The following is an 18,061-nucleotide window of genomic DNA, read 5'->3' as shown; positions in this document are numbered from 1 at the left end:
AAAAAAGAAAAATATTCTCAAGACTTTTTACTGAGAAAAGAGTTCATTGTCAAATAAGTCTAAGACACATATTCCTATGAATACAGTTATAAGATCTATCATTAACTGAGTATAATGCAACATCATGCTGATGTAAGACACTTTTTTACATGATACTTACCATTATTTCAATGTGCTGATGAGCTTTTGATATGTGATACAATCACTGGTCCTCAATAATTTTTCCCTTGTTTTTGTACTATTGAACTTACATCAGTTCATAGAAGTTCATTGATCTTAACCATAACCATCCAGGCTTCTCCTAGGTTTCCCTTCACAGAACTGACTAATAGTGTTCTATGTACTGAGAGTGTAACAATAAATATATAGCTAACAGTAATCTGCAGATTGAACAGAATTTGGAGACGTGAAGAAAAGGAGAGCATTTGTAAGGTCTTCACTCTATACAGTAGGGAGACACTCTCTTGGTGTAGTCTCTGTTGCCTTCACAAAATGCCTGAGGCTTGGTTCTCTATATAGAAAAGACATTTAATGTCTGCTAGCAGCACTGGCATCTGCTCATTGGTGGTGAACGCTGGCTTGCTACATCACAGCTTGGTAAATGACATCAGAGCAGAAGTGTGTGAAAAATGGGGAAATCACATGATGACATAGAATCTAGAGACAGTCAGGGTCAGGACCAGCCTATAACAATCTGCTCTCATGAGGACCAATAGGGGTTCCTTGAGACTGCACTGATCCCTCCTGAGAGTGGTGCCCGTGACCACAATGCACCATCTCTTGAAAGCTTTACCACCTCGGATACCATCACCCAGAGGACTAGGCTTTTAGCACATGAAATTAGGGGAACAGGCCAGATCCTATCCAAATCACCACACACAATAAAGATTTTGTTTGCAGAATTCAACATGGAGTAGTTTCTTGATACTAAAGTAATTCAGAATAGTGACTTCATTATGTACAAATTTCAGGAAAAGAACACAGGACGTGCGAGCGAAATTAGCCCTGACTTTTCAGAGCAAATCTTCAAAAGACATTGCTCAAAGCTAGAAGGTGAAGAAAGTGACATGAGCATGTGCTTAAAGCTATTAAAGTGACCCTCAGAAAAACCAAAAACCTAACTAGTTAGAAATTATTTCTTTTTTTTCCCAAAATTTTATTGATAAACAGATAGCAATGAGACAGTTTCAAATCAAATCGTAAGTACAGTTTCAACAAATAACACACTGCATATATTCTTCTTAGTGGTTAATTGCTGTACAAGATGCGGACTTGAGATCCTATTTACAAACACCATTAGAACAAATCATTCTATTCATTTAGAGAATGCAACTATGTATCTATCCTAACCACTTTGAATACACAGATACAAAATGGACATTCATCGGTACACCTCATTTTTTCTAAGTTCCGTTATTGAATATTATAGGTGTGTAAACTCAGCAAAATATTCTAAAAGAGTCCAGTAGCCCATAATAGCATTGGGTCTTCTGTTTAACTGGCAATGTCAGAAATTATTGACCTGAGTCCCCCACAGCTCAACATAACAACATGGCTTTACTTCCTATATTTTGTCTTCATACTTTTCTACTGGATGGTTAAGACCAAGATAAAGCAGGACCTGTGCAACAAGAGTTGTAGCTTTTTGGTCTGAGAAGGTCAGTGAAATCCCCTCAGGATTTATCCTGAGATCCTGTACCTCAGATTGTAGAACCTTTGTCAGTGCAGCCATGTGGATGAGTCACTGCCATTGCTTGGCCAATGTGCTCTCTGTGAAAGCCTGAGAGAATGTTTTCTCTCCATGTGACTTTCCTTAGAAATTACTTCTTTTGAGGAACAAAAATGAAAATCATTTTATAGCACTTCGTTTTTTATTAGTCATGAATTTTAGTGGAGCTACTGAAAACCAGAAATTTGGAATACACAGTAATACAGGTAAAGTATGACTGCATGAATCTTGTAATTCTCAGTCAGAACCTTGACTCTGACAATTTTTAGAGTTTGTTGGGTTTGCACAAATACATAAAACCCTCTCTATGCTTTAGTTGCTGACTCTGAAAATATCAGTAATAATGTTAACAGAGATTATGCTGATCTTCGAAGTTGAGAATATCTAAAGTATTCAGAACATTCATACAGAGTGCTTACTATAAATTTTTGCATTTTGTCATTTTAAAAAATATTAAAAATGACAATTATTTTCAAGTATATGTTATAGACAACTTAATTCCTTACATTTCCTTTTATGCATGAGTACACATAGATAGCACCTAAGTGGCAACTTCTTAAATTCTGTTGGGACACAAAAACTAGTAGCAGTTTTCAGGGGGTTTTAGTTTGTTTTTATGGCCTGCTTTAGAAACCTTATGATGTCATGATGTCATAGTTTATAAGATTTTTAATTGTACATGATGTTGAAATGCAGGGATGACCATCAAAGCAAACTGCTGTAGTGAGCCGGCATTCGTTGGCCTGCCTCCACGCTGGGCAAGGCGTTTTGGCACTCCATCAATAAAAGGACACTGCCGAAGCTATACCTGCCTGAGGATTACAGTGAATCAGATCCTCATTTGAGGCGCTGGCTTCCCCTAAGGAATTCTGTCTGTAGAAGAAGGGTACAATATGCCTCTGTGACTCCACAGCAATTTAGAGTTCCACACATCCACCAAGGTCTTGCATCTGCTGTTTATTCCTGGACTTGAAAATGTTTTGGCTTCTGAAAGGAAGTTTGGTTTCTTTAAAAGAAAATTAATCATGCAGTTTCTGAGGCACACAGAACTCTGCTTACCTCTGTTAGTTGAGTTCATTCGTGCAAAATATCAGGGTTGACTTTTCATAAATTCAATTTAATTTAGTAATGACGCTGCCATATGCCATACAGCTGAGTGCAGCATATATAGTTCATGAATGGGATTAACAGCTATGAATGAAAATGCACTTCCTTTTAATTGCCATTCAGTAATTTCATAAAAGAGCAGATCATTCAATCATCCTCTATGCTGATCTGTATTTTTCATGTTATTCATCAGTGAATCTGATGGAATTCTGTTTAGAAACATATTTGCAAAGTAGTGATTTTGCAGTGTACCACTACAAAAAGCTTTGAAAAATAAAGAAGATGTGGGAGCCAGGATGAGGAATTTGAATGCTAATTATATCTCTACAAAGAAAACTCTTGATAAGCACGCTCGTTCACCCACTCCCCCGTAAATAATTTTATGCAAAAGATGGATAGAGACAGGACCCAGAGGATGCCCTCTCATCACCAGTAGGGCAGCAGCAGGGTTGAACTAGGCCTATTAGAAATAAATGCTCATCTGATTTTATGAAGGGAAGTTTAAAAGATTTCAAATCATTTAGTCCGCACCCTTCCAGTAAGGTTACTGCACTTTTGAGCTGACACTTCTCACTGAACTTAGGATCCAAGAAACAGCAAACAGACTTTGTTGGGAGAGTCTGTTTATGTGTTTTATTTGTTCTAAAGGTTACTAAGAGTTATGGTGCAATTATCAGTCTCCACAATTCTAAAAGGTATCTCTTAATCATGTGGCTTAATTTTAAATAGCACACTTTGAGTTATCTATTCAAAAGTTGGTATTTCCTACTCTTAAGTCAATAATATTTGAAGAAAAAATATATTAAGTAAATTATTTCTGTAGTTCATAAGATTTTTAATTGTACATGATGTTGAAATACAGGGATGACCATCAAAGCAAACTGCTGTAGTGAAATAAAATCGTTCAGAGATATTTACAATGTACTTTGTATTGCCATGCAGGGTTCTTAGTACTACAGTATTGCATGGGGTCAAACGCATGTGGTAGAAATGATTTTATATTTGAAATTGGGTTTGATTATGGCTATGCCTCACCAAGCTTGAGTAATTTATATGCTCTCTCATTTCAACTGAGTCATCTATAAAATGAAGATGCTATTAGCAAAAATTCTGCAAAGATTAAATCATCCAGCTTTTAGACTGGTTGGTACATAATAAAATGGTGGCCCCCTTTCTGACCTTGAAAATCTTTTTTTGTCTTGTAGGGAGGATCTACAGGGTGGTTGGGGTCTCACTACTACATCAGACTCGTAGTCATCCGCTTGTTTACTGCCTCCCAAAAGCTGGGATTACAGGCATGCACCACCACCCCCAGTCTCAATCACCTTCTCAGTGTTCCCTGGGGGCAGGGCCAGCACAGCAGGCCTGGGGATTGAACCTCTGGCCCCTGCACCTGCTTGAGGGCAGTTTAATCAGCTGAGCTATTTGGCCGGCCCTTTGAGAATCTTTTTGGTAAATAAAGTTCCTCCTTCTCTACAGCTGAGGCACCCTGTGACCCCACTGATACTGAAATTTCTGTACTCTTCCTTTCCTAGCCAAACTTTTACTTTTACTTGGTCTTTTCTCTTGACTGTATGAAGTTTAAAATATATAGACACCATCTGACCATGAGCTGGCATTATCTGAACAGTATGCGTCACATGCCTCCCTGAAGTGCTTCCTGTCTTCAGTCTAATTTTCTGGTCTTGAAAGTTACAGCAAACTGATAAAGCTATAGTACCCAATGGACCTGAAGATTAAAGAAGGTGCTACACTGGGCCTCCGAACCCTAATCAAAAGAAGACAAGAAAACAAGAGGCCAGGCAAGAAGAAACTCTCAGGTTGAATCTTCCAGTTGTGGAAAAATAGAATTTGTCCGTTAGCAGTAGCAATAGCAGCTTTCAGCCTTGGAATTACTAGCTCCTTGTGGAAAAGAAAATGCAAGACATCTCACCTCACCATCTTCCAACCCACCCCTCTCCTTTCCTGTTATAATACTGAAGTTTATTGAAAACTTTCAGAAATGCAACTTCCAAACACATGAAGGAACGTATTATGTGCACAAGAAGGGATATACACTTAATAATATATTAATTTATTAATAATGATTTAATTGATTGAGTTCATAGGACAATAAACACATCTAAATTAACTTTATTACTTTACATCAATGGTCACTGATGGTGTCACACCAAAAGTATATATAAATAATTAGAATGACTAATAATAACCCAAAACTTTCAATTCCTCAAGGTCACTTTACCACAACACATTTGTACATTAATTTTTATATTTAAAAAGAAAAGAGGAGCTTAACAATAAAATCTTCCTGTCTGTGTTGTGATTGAACCCTAGCATTAACATTAAGGAGATACTTGAAAGAGGCCAAGATGGAGCTTAATTTTTAACAATGTCTTATTACTCTGGACAAATAACTTAATTTAGAAATTATTTTCTATACAATTGTCAGACAATAGAAATGATTGTTGTACTAGGAACAGAGCTTATATGTTAGTGAATACAAAGCAAAATGCATAAGTCATACAAAGAGTTTGATATAAATTAAAAAATTTTAAATTAGTTTGTCTGCTTCTCCTGATATATGTTTAATGAGATTTATTATTGGGTATATAATCTAATGCCTACTGTCAAAAACAAAGTAAAATTGTTTTGAAGGCACAAAGACATTACACATTGAAAATCCTTGTAACTCCACTTGGTGTACAAGGGCTTCCAGCATCCTCCCTTACAGTCGTGTTTCCTTGCCCGGCCAGTAGCTGGGATGTAGCAAATGATCACTTGTAGAATGATTATTTTTCCTGAATCTTGTAGAAACCATTGTTTTGTCTCTTTTGTTTATGAAGCTCCTGCGTTTTGAGACATAATTTTTCTTTAAAGTCAAAAGTACTGCGATGCTTAGAAAAATGGACAGTGTGCCCAGAATTGTTGTCAGTCCTAGATAGATGTACCTAAAAGAGAAAGCAAATCTGTCATAGTTATTTCAACTGCTCAACCTAAAATCAAATGTAAAGGGCAGGTAATAGTATAGTCTGATGGCTCTTTTGAAAAAGGCAGATTTATAATGGATTAGTGACTCTAGAAGACCCTCTGTGAACTTTACTGAACCACTTAAGGAGCCCATTAACATAAGCAAGTTCTTAGCAGTGCCATCATTTTCCTTTACTATTCTCATTGTCAATGAGTCCCTGAGACCAGGTGACAGGATCCCTGTTTACCCAGAGTAGACTGAGTGCTGCACAGTATAATTTTAATGGTGTTCCCTTTCACTCCAGGCTTGAGTGATAAATTATTTGGTTACCTTATCCCTAGACCCTTCCCAGGTTTATTTCTATGGAAAAACTGCATTAAGCAGCGCTAAAGGGAATCACACCATTCAGTAAAGCAAAATGATTCAAGAATAAACCTGGGGCCAGGGAGATAGATTGGCAGTCTATGCACCTGCCTGTTAAGCACAAGGACCTGGGTTCTATCCCCAGTACCACATGGCATGCTGGCCTCACACCAAGCTGGCCAACGAAACCAGGAGTGGTGGTGGGTGCCTGTAATCGCAGCACTGGGGCAGCTGAGACAAGAGGATCACTATGAGTCTACGCTGTATAGCAAGACCCTGTAATAAATAAATAAAAGACTTTTACAGAATAAACCTGAAGGTCCAGGGATATAGCTTAATGGCATATGCCATGCCTGGCAAGTGCAAGGTTCTGTGTTTAATCCTGGGTACCAAGAAAACAAAAAGAATAAGAAACCTTAGATCTAAACCAATTTCTTCCATGAGAAACTTTTAGTTCTACACTACTGAAAATGCCAAGGTGTGAAAGGACAGGTTAAATGTCTAATGCTGGCTGCACCAGATGAGCGACTGAATTACAGTTTCCACATTAAAGTGAACACAGCTTTCCCAAATGTGAGTTAAGTTCAAATTATACTCGGAGATCCAGTCCTTTTTAAAGACTAAACTATATTTCACACGAGACATCAAAGCCTATTAAATCAGGCAAACCCATTTGTGATGGTCTGCCCAATTCCCATCCTACTTAGACGGTTAAGTCCCAAGTTTATTTTTCTAAAATATGCTCAGTTTGTAAGTGCCTTAGAACTTCTAGCTTTTAAGCCATTGAAGCATTTCTTTCAGCAACAAGGGAACTCAATGTCTGGTGAAGTGAACTGAATGATACCATAGTAGGGAAGCCACTTCCCCTACCCCTATACACACTCCCCCACACAGAGGAAATGTTTTACTTTTATGCACTTCAAGTACTGGAATAATTGAACATCAGTTTGGCAGTAAGAACCAGACAGATTTAGAGCCAAATCCAACACTTGCCCAGGGGGATTATGTCTGACGTAAATGGTACAGTTGGGCTCAGTTTGAAAAAGAATAGAATTAAACTCAAAATGTGACCTAAATTTAAATGTTTCTGAGTTTCAGAGAATGACTTAGCCATTCTTGTGCACAAACTTTCACACTGCTACTCTGTTCTGCATCTTTCATCATATTTTAAAAACAATCACATTTTTTAATATAGGAATCAATGTGAATAATAGGTAAAAGCAAAACATCTAGCAATATAATTAAATAATAAAATTATTCTATGAAAGAGATCACAGTTTTTTATTGGACTACTATGTATGTTAGAAGGAGTGAAACTACAGAGGGAATTATTAATGTCCATGGCTTTGAATGAAATTTTTGTAGCAGTGAAATGTGGGAATGCATTGCATGTGATACCTGAAGGCATGTGAGTCATATAATCTGCAGGATCCTCTGTTTCCACACCTTTTAAATCCCCATTTAAGGCAAGAAGTGTCGATCAAAACTCCAAAATATACTGGCGCTGGGATTCCTGCTGTGAGAAAAACAGACTGTTGCTACCAAAACTGTATAAATGTATTTTTATTATTACGAATGACTACTTACATTTGCTTTGATGATTTCTGCTTGGGAGATGGAAGGCCCCCACTAACAAGGTGATATCTATACAAACTCTTAGTCTCTGCTCAAATGCTGTAGATTGATCAATAACTGCTCTCTCGTTAGCCTCCAAAAGGACGGCTCCAAGGCACTTCAAACCATTCCGTCCTCCCTTACCTGCTTCTTTATTAGTCGGATGCACTTGCTCAAGGTACGAGCTCTGGAATCTTCTATGATCCTTCTACACGCCCCTCTCTCTTGTCGTTACCATATTTAACCCTTTTCTAACCCTGCCAGTTCTGTCTCCTGTTTATACCTGAAGTTCCTTCCTTCCTTCTTGTTCTTCTAAATTTAAAGCAAGAGCCAATTTATTGTTTGTCTTCTCCCTCAGTCTGCTCTAACCAACTGGCCATATGGATGTGAAATCATTCAGCTACACAAATAATATTCCAAGACTTGTGTTTTTCAACAAGAGTAGTCAATGGAGCACTGGGCCCCATTGATATCTCTGGCCTTCTTTTGGAAAATATTCATTATCTTCTATCTAAATTTTAATATTACTGAATTTCTTTCAATGCTTAGAATGTTTTCTCCTCTTGCCTGAATGACAGGAAGCTTTCTCCATTTGAATCACTTTTCTCTTCTTCCTTTTCTCAGTACAATCCATTTGAATCTCAGTTTAAATGCGTTCCCTTAAGAAAGATTATTCTGATGAGCAAAACTACATTAATCCGTCTTGTTCCTTTTTTAAATTTATGTATTTGGTTCATTTATGTATTTGTATCAAAATACATAAAGTAGGGCTGGTGAGATAGCTCAGCAGACTAAGCAGCTGCTTAGGAAAGCACAGGAACCAGGGTTCAAACCCCAGCACCATATGCAGCACCAGCCCTGCCTCCTGACATACTGAGCCAGCCACTGAGTCAAGGTGTGGTGGCACACGCCTATAATCCCAGTGCAGGAGGGTCACTAGGAGTCTGAGCTGTGTAGTGAGACCCTGTAGCAAATACACACACACACACACACACACACACACACACACACACACACACACACACAAACTATACACAGTAAATGTATAAATTAAAAATTATTATAGTAAAAATTACTGCTACAAATTTCCATGAACATATTCCCCTCAAACATAATGATCCTATCATTTTTAACTTTCTAAAGCCATTCTGAAATGTATCCATTGTGTCATTTAAAGGTACCATAAATTATATGGTGAATGTGGCTGCTGAGTAGGGAAAGGCAGGAGTCTCAAAACACTACTGTAGGTCGTCATCCAATTTATTCCCTGGACTAGCATCACATGGCTTCTTTCCCTTCTTCCCCAATGTCAAACCAACCATGAAACATTAACATTTTTAGTGAAGTCAGGATGTCAAGGAAGTCAGGCAGCACTATGAAAGGCACTCTTGAAGGAGCATGTCCAGAAATGCTTCAGACAGTGGCAACAGGGGCCGGGGAGATGGCTCAGTGGAATAAGCGCTTCCTTGGCAAGCACAAGGCCTGAGTTCAATCCCCGGTTTTGAAGAAAAATAAAAAAAATTCAAAAAGAAAAGAAAGTGGCAACAATGATGGGATGAAGGCGTTCACAGTGTAGGGATATAGTTTGTGAGGGATTAAATGCAGCGTGTCTCTTACTGCATTACATTTTCAAACATATAAATTTAGTGTATTTTTTAATCATACCTTATATTCTCGCCAAAAGTATCTTATGTGCTTTGCATCAAAAGAAAGCAGACAAATCCAAATGGTAGAATACTATATAAAAGTGAATTTTCCTCTTTAAGGAAATGATAAGGGATGGTTGGTGATAAAGAAAAAAAAAAAGCTAAAGGTAAACAAATTTGGTATGTGGCTCTTCATTGACTCTGAATTGAAAGGAAAGAAATGCTATTGAGGATAATGCAACGTGAAAGAGATCTAATTGTGGTTATAGAATAGATGTAGCATCCTACCAGTATTAAATTTCTTGAGAATGACAATGACATTTTGGTTCAACAGGACAATGTTCTTGGTCTTGTAGAAGAATTCAAATTGAAGTCTTTAGCAGTGTTCAATTGTGCACTACTCATTTTCAAATGGTTCATCAAAACATTTGCATGTTAAAAGAAAAAGAAGATGGACTTCTATCTTTTTTTGATACATCTGATGAGTCCAAAGGAAAGTTATACAAGTATTTATTGTATTTCTAAAAGTTTTCTATAAGTTTGAAATCCATCATAATAAACTATTGGAAGATAAATGAGAGAGGCACTTATAGATCAGAATACTTTTAAAAGATTTGTCAACTAAATGCCATGTGTGGCGTATTTCACTTCTTATTAAAGCAGACATATGTAAGTAAACACCATATAATATCTGAAAAATTGAATGTTAATTGGACATTTGCTAATATTAAGGAATTATTTTAAGCCATGATGATTAAGTTAAAGCAAATTATTATGTTGTAGAAGTACATACTAAATTTGTATTTTGGAACAAATGCAGTAATCTGGTATTTTAAATAAGTCAGTTAGGAAAGGACAGAGAGAGATGTCCTGAATGGGTTGTGTGTTTATAAATGTTGAAATACTCTAATGGTTATATGGGGTGTTCTTATAGCATTCTTGCTATCTTTGTATTATGTCTGAATTTTTTTACAACAAAAGATAAATTTGAGTCATTTGTAGGAAAATAAATGTTCTTTGAGACCATATGTTAAGGGAAAGAAATTAGACACGTAAGCTTAAATGTTTCATGTTTTCTTTCATATAAGAAACCCAAAATATAAATAAAGAGAAAAATGTAAGATACATAATAGGAAGGAGGGAGATAGTTCTTTCTCAAATAATAAAGAGATCAAGAGGAAGATAAAGGAGATTTTTCTACCATTTAGAAAGGTAGAAAAATCTACCTGTCTACATTCCTCAGGTAGAGGAAGACGGAGGGAGGGAAGGAAAACAGCAGGATGAACAAAGGAGTAGGGCTGTATTATGAACGTGTACCAACTCCACACGTGAGGCTAGAACATTATGTACTGCGAACATGTACTAATGAATAATGTTAAAGGATCTAGACGATGCTACTTTGCATAGAATCCCATGGAAAGAAAAGCAGCAAATATATCTATCACTCAGTTCAAATGATCTGACTCCTTTAATCAGTTTTCTATATGTATGATCCAATCATATAGAAAAAAAAGCCAAATGACAACTATTTGTACATTGCACCTAATTATGTGACAGAAATCCTAATTTTTGCATATTTCTCTTTATGGTTTAACATATCAGAAAGTTTGGTTTGTAAAAGTATAGAATTATAAAATGCACCTTCATATCCGCTCAATAGCTTAGCAATATTTTCCATTCCTATTTCATTTCTACCTCAGATCTCAATTGTTTTCAAGGCAATCTCAAACACTATATCACTTCTAATTTCTTGAGCCTCTACATCTGATGTCATTTTAAAAGACTTAGCCACTATGCTTTATTCATGTTTAACACATTTTATAATAGTTGATTAATATCTAATTTTTAACACAGTAGTCAATTTTTTTTTTCTGACTCTCCAAGGCATCTCTGCAGTGGGTCAGGTTTTGTCAAGCAAGCACCCTGCTTAATGTTTGATGATTCTTCATACTCTTTGTATTTATACTCTCCTCCACAATTTTTATGCTTTTGGAAAAAAAAAACACATTTTTTTCATGTACAATTGACTGCACTCTGTCTAGTGGCTTCTTCATCATGTAGCTTAGTTTGTCTCCTTAACCTTCTTTTTTCCCATAACCTGGTTGTTAAGTCCTTATAGATTTCAAATAGAGCTAAACAAAGAAAGGCAAAATAAACAATTGGTTTGTTTTCTTTACCATTATTAATCAATTTTAAGACACTGAGTTGCTATTATGGCACTCAGAATGTTAAAAATTCATAACATTTAAATGCTTTAAACCATTATGTTTGTATATTCAATGTACTTCAGTAAACTGTAGCTGTTTTATTTATTCTAGAGTTCTTATTTGACTCAATGAGAGTTTGAGCATCTTTTCTTACCTTAAAAGGGATTTACATTGTATTTTTCATAAAATATCTACTCATATATTTTACTCGTTTTCCTGTTGGATGTTTGGTGATGTTTTTCTTCTTAAAAGTTAAGAGCCCTCTTTGTAATAGGAGCATTAGTTACTTATATATGATATCGATTATACAAGTTTTTCACAGGTTATAAAATACATTTTGGGTTTTTTTGTTGTTGTTTTCAAATATTATTCTATCAAATCAATTTTATCAATCATTTTTTTAGGTTGAATCATCCTTGCTCTCCACTTTAACCCTGTGCTCCTAAAGACAGGCAAATAGAGAAGCAAGTTCAGGCAGGGATGTGTTTTAGCCTCAGGCTAAATTGGCTAAATTTACATTCCAGAGCTGCAGCAAGCCGTAATGGTACACACCTCCTCTTTCATTTCTTCTCCAATTTCATCAAGATTCTACTGTACTTCTTTAGTCATTTTTTATGAAGGCTTGTGTGAACCAAATTTAACTTTAACTTTTAAAATCTCTGAGCTGTAAAAGGCTCAGGTTAACAATTTCTGACATGGCCAGTCCTATGGATAACTCACTACTATTATGGACTACTGGATTGTATTGGATTATTTTGCTGAATTCATGCACCTACAATATTTATTTACTTTTTAATTAATTAATTTATTTTTATTTATTTTTTAATTTTTTAATTTTTTTTTGAAGAACCGGGAATTGAACTCAGGCCCTTGTGCTTGCCAGGTAAGCACTTATTCTACTGAGCCATCTCCCTGGCCCTACCTACAATATATAAGTAGCAATGAAATACTTATCTCTGACAAAACAAAACAAAAAAGGGGATATAAATGAAGGACCTTTTTGTATCTGTATATACAAAATAGTTAGGATAGATATACAGCTACTTTCTCTTAATGCAATGAGAAGAAAGATTTGTACTGATAGTATTTGTGGACAGGATATCACATCTGCATCTTGTACTATGAATAACTACTACAAAGACAACAATTTGCAATGTATTAATTATTGTAACTGTCCTACTAATCGGCTTTGAAACTGTCTCATTGCTATTTGTTTCTCAATAAAATTAATAAAAAAGAAAAGTTTACTGACTATAGAAGGAAAAAAAAAATCTCTGAGTCTCCCTCCCTTATTCAATTTTCTGTCAAATTATAGAGAAACATTTACAATTACTTCTTTTCTTTGTTTTTCTTTAGAGATGGGTTCACTAAAGCCAGCAACCTTAGCTGTTCAGTGAATTGTTTTATCTGGGTTATAGCTGATGTCTATTTTAAAATGCTTCTGTGTAGGAGTGTGGAAGGGGGAATTCAATTACGTTGTGCAGAATTACCTACTAAAATCCATTTGCTTTGATTGTTTAAATGATCTTATCTTTCTACCTAATGTCATATTCTAGGAATGCCCATTGAGAGCAGTTCAAAAGAATTTTTTTCCATTTTAATATCTGGAAAATTTATGTTTCAGCTCCATCCCTTCTTAACTGATTAATTTTTTTTGTTTCCTCTCTGAGGGCTTGCCCAGAAATACAGTGGATTTCAGGAAAGCAGCGAAGTGCTAGAAGAGATAGAACTGTGAGTACTCTAACAGAATCTTATTATAACTTGCATAACACAGGCCCTCAGTAAGTGTTTCTGGGACAAACGAAAGAGGAGCCAAGCAAGTGAGGGAAGGAATAAATACTGAATAGAAGGGAGAAAATAAAAAGAATATGGATTTAGCCACCAACAGCATTAGCTATGTGTAGTAATTCTGCAAAAACTTTTAGAAACGTCCTCCAAATATACTTATGAGGGGGACTGTAAATATCAGATAGATTATACTTACCAAGAACTCTTATTGCTAAAGTGTAGATGCCCAGGGCAAAAGACTTAAGTTGTGGTTTAATGCACCTAAAACAATAAAAGCACTATTACCACAAATATGACCCATTGAAACAAATAGGGATGTTAGTAACAATCTACTTAACACACATAAAACTGTGTTAGAATTCCAATAGGAGTGATGGAAAATCTAATATTGTTCTGGCATAAAGGAGGCAAAATAAGTGAAAGCTGTGTTCCATTACATGCAATGCTTCCCCAAATCTATAGTTAACATTTCTAGAAGGAAAATGACCTTCATTTAATATATTCGAATGGCACTGGGTCAAGTAAAATCAAGTGCTTAATCAGAAAATTAGCAAAGACTCAGAAAAAAAATTCTGAACAGTCACCATAATATGAGGCAACAACAAACAAGGAGTAAACTTAAGTAGTTGTTGTTGCTTTTGGTCTAAGAGAACATGGCCAAAGTGGTCGAAATTGATACAAGGACTGGAGCATCCTAAATATTATTGCTGAATAGCATTCCCTAAGTTTTCCAGAAAAAAAAAAATTGGAAGAACACTTGAACTAACAAAAGCATCCTTCATGAAAATGTGTTACTTTAACTGATTGACCTCTGCATTTTAATAGTAATAAGCATGATAATGTATCACAACTCTCAAATGTTAACTGTGATATTAGGTACTTCCTATATTTTGTATCACTTCGGTTTTGCTCCTAAGAGCTGGATACCATGAGTTTGTCCAGTCAGAAGGAGCACTTCTGTGTCACTAGTCCCCATGATTCATTTAAGGGACTTACAAAAAGAAGAAAGCTTTGACAGTAAGTAACCAGACTCTTCACTGGGCCCGGGTGACTGTCACAATATCAGAAGGTGTTGAAGAGGCCCCGTGCTGGCCCGGAAGCTTTGGGACCAAGATCACCTATTTTCTCAACCCCATGCTGCTATTTGTAAATACAGATATTTCATTCCCATTAAATGATTTTGACAATAGTAAACTTGTAGGTGTTTTGTTTTGTTTTGTTTTATTTTGGTGCTGGAGATCAAATTCAGAACCTTGAGTTTGCCAGGCAGGTGCTTATGTGGCTGAGCTATCTCCCCATCCCCAGATGGTAGGTTTTGATTTTTGTTTTTTACATCTTTTTATCTTTCCTCATCAAATTTTCATAATTATAACTGTGGGAAATATAAAATGTGTATAATACTTTTGATTAGCCACAATCTATAAAAACTCAGGATTCATTCTTAGACTCACAACTTAGTTTGAAAACCAACCAATTTATGTCACAAAAGATTAATTTCCAGAAAACTTTATCATTTGTTAATAATTTCATTAAAATTATATTTTTAGATTATTTGGATCAACTATAAATAGAAATATTTGCAAAGTGAGTTCAATTAGAAGAAAATATTATTATTTTTTATTTTATTTTAGGGAAGGTCTACAGGATGTTCAGAGTCTCACTACTAGACCAGACTCATAGTGATCTGCCTGTTTACAGCCTCCCAAGAGCTGGGATTACAGGTGCACACTGCCACAAAAGAAAATATCATTAAGAGACTTGGTTATAAGACTAATAATTAAATTTTAAGTTCATATATAATTTTTGTAGAGCCATATGATTAAATAATAAAATATTTAAGCACAAATTATAATGGAATAGGATAAAATCTTATAGAATAAACATGTGCAAATGGAGAAGAAATATGTAATGTTTTAAATATTAACATCTCTTCATATAATAATTAGTTTATGTTGATTAACCATTCTTTGGATGACATTAAGTGCATTTGAAATAATGATTTAAAATATGAAAATTTATTTTCAAATAAAATATTTACAAGATACTGTAAACAATTTAAATTTATATAAAATATGTATCATTTTATCCATTAAAAATACAGAATATGGTCTATCATGTAAAAAATCTTTTAGGATTTTATATGCAAATATATTTGAACTCAATAACATGCTATTTGTAGATTAGGATCTTTAAGTTATCCCAAAACTATTTCTCCAAGATAATTAGTTACAGAAACAATATACAGAAAAAGTAGCAAGTACAAAACATGATACTTAAGCTTTTAAGTATCTTATAAATTGTATCTCCCATATTTTGATGAATCTATATTTAATCTAAAGCACGTCCCGATAACTCAGTGGATTAAAATGCCTGCTTAGACAGATGCAGGGACTGAGATTTGCTTCCCAGTGTGCCATGCCAGCTCCACCCCCAGGGTGCGCTGGACTGGGTGTGGTGGTGCGCACCTGTAATCCCAGCGCTTGGGAGGCTGAAAACAGGAGGATCACTATGAGTCCGATCTGTGTAGTGAGACCCTACACTAAATACATTTTAAAAAAGCAAAACTAAAGCACACCTTAACTGTCACCTAATGTTGCCTCCAACATTAGCTGCAACACTGTAGAGTGCTGTAGGCAATGACACCCTGATGGTGGTAGTGGACCTGTGGCACACATGAGAGCTCTAAAATGTTCACCATCTCCACTTCTAGAACAAGTGGCTTCTGAACTTTTTCAAACACAAAATTTTCTACTTTGGTGAAATGTTTGTATAAAAACCTAGAATTTGATGCTTGTAAAAGTGAAACAAGGGTGTGGGACAAATTTCCCTAAACAAAAAACAAAGCTATAGACAATCATGATGATTCTATACAAAAGAATTTGCAGTCACAGCTGTCTATAATTACATCATGTCTTATACAATGATTGATAGGTGGGGAATTGATCTTCACCTGAGAAGTAGTATGTATCCTGGTATGCCACCTAGGGATAAGGTATAGGATGTGATGACTGAAATTACAAGGAAATACAGAAACATTTTGGAACATCCGTTATCTTTTTGACATCTGCCCACCATGCCAGAGAAATTTCCAGATCGAGAGACTACAGTTCCCACACAGGTGCAGTTATAAAATACCTGCAACACAGCAGAGAGAAGTTCAGTTATTGAAGTAACACTTAAAGATAAACACAATTTAAAAATACTTTATAGGACAACATACTTGTATTATATAAACAACAGGGAGCATATTCCTTTTTTTTTGTGTTAGAGTTATGTTGAGCAAAATGAAATCTGTAGATACAACAGCAGCTGGTTGGGCTATGAACTGCAAAGCTTACAGAACCATCTCGGGAAATTCTGTCAAATGCGCTCACACCTTGCCTCCTTCACTACCACTGTCAAGTCTAAGTCACCAGACTTTTTGGCTTTTATTGTTATGGTGGTTTCCTTGTTCTCAACCAGTTTCAACTATTATCCAGGTACAGTGGGCTTTCTACATAATGAACCAAAGTACAAGATTTAAAGAAGAAACAGCAGTGAAAATTATCCATACCATGAACTTCCAATGATTTCTTATTGCACACTTGTATAAAACCTCACATCCTTCCAGTGGTTTTTACATGTCCTGTGCCATGTGATTAGTGGATCTTGTTCTGATCTTATGGCCAAATGATCCTCCCTTTCCTCTCTCTGCTTTGGCCACACATGGTCTTTACTGCCTTTCCCTTTGCCTGGATGATCTTTCCCTCTCTTGAGCTCAAGGCCTTGCCCTTTCCTCTGCTGGGGCAGCTCTTCTCCAAATATCTACCTCACTGCCCTCTCATTTCAGGTTCTGTGCAGAGTTTTTTGTTTGTTTGTTTGTTTGTTTGCTTTTTGTGGTATTGGGGATGGAACTCAGGACCTTGCTCTTGCCAGGCAAGTGCTTATTCTACTGAGCTATCTCCCCGGCTCTTGTGCAGAGGTTTTGATAGAACTTTCATGAATATCCATTCAAAGCAGCATCCCTCTCACTCAGCTTTTCACTCTAACTTTTCCCCCTACAGTATCTATTACTATCAACCATTGTATATATGTTTACTTGTAAACTATATTTCTCTATACTAGAGGATAATTTTTATAAAGGCAGAAATTGTCATCAGCACACATGAGGGCCAAACTCATGGCCTTCATTTGGCCTTCATTTCAGTCATTCAATAGTTTAAAAAATGGGCATATTTTGAGGCTATGGCAGAATTTCTGTTCACTGTTTGTGAAAAAACTTCAGGAGCATAAAGGTCAACTAACTTTCAACTGACAGTGAATGACTTTTATAATCTTTCCAGTGTGTATTTCTATTCTATAAGCTTTGTTTATAAAATGAAACTTCATACTATATTATACTTGTAAATTGCTTTTATTATGGAGGAGTTTGTGAATTTTTTAGATAAAGAATGAAATAAAGCCAACATTTCCTTTCTTAAATGAAAGTAGCAATATAGATTTGTTTCTTAGAGGAATCAGATCAAAAGCTTTTGAATCTTCACTCTTGCTACTGTTGTACTTTTCCTCTATCTCTCTCTATCTCCTATTTTTCTCTCTCCATATATATCTTAAATCCTTCATATTTCAGTGTCTCATTTCTCACACAAGAAAAACATAC

General features: G+C 35.7%; 1 protein-coding gene across 3 annotated transcripts in view; it reads right to left on the bottom strand.

The window, feature by feature from the left end:
* Positions 1–5,561: 5,561 nt before the first annotated feature.
* The window catches only part of Slco1c1 (solute carrier organic anion transporter family member 1C1), a 50,304-nt gene continuing 37,804 nt past the window's right edge, over positions 5,562–18,061 (bottom strand). For 2 of the 3 annotated variants that reach the window (XM_004634539.1, XM_004634541.1), the window contains 4 exons: positions 16,373–16,557; positions 13,619–13,683; positions 7,566–7,683; positions 5,562–5,784 (listed from right to left, as the gene is read on the bottom strand). In XM_004634539.1, coding sequence (XP_004634596.1) covers positions 5,562–5,784; positions 7,566–7,683; positions 13,619–13,683; positions 16,373–16,557 — 591 coding nt within the window. The remainder of the gene's footprint in view (positions 5,785–7,565; positions 7,684–13,618; positions 13,684–16,372; positions 16,558–18,061) is intronic. The other variant, XM_004634540.1, reaches the window with a different exon arrangement.

This window comes from Octodon degus, unplaced genomic scaffold (genome assembly GCF_000260255.1).
Source record: "Octodon degus isolate 3935 unplaced genomic scaffold, OctDeg1.0 scaffold00064, whole genome shotgun sequence".
In the NCBI taxonomy this organism is placed as follows: domain Eukaryota; kingdom Metazoa; phylum Chordata; class Mammalia; order Rodentia; family Octodontidae; genus Octodon; species Octodon degus.
The sequence above is the reverse complement of the archived record's forward strand: the minus strand, read 5'-3'. Positions and strand labels throughout refer to the sequence as shown.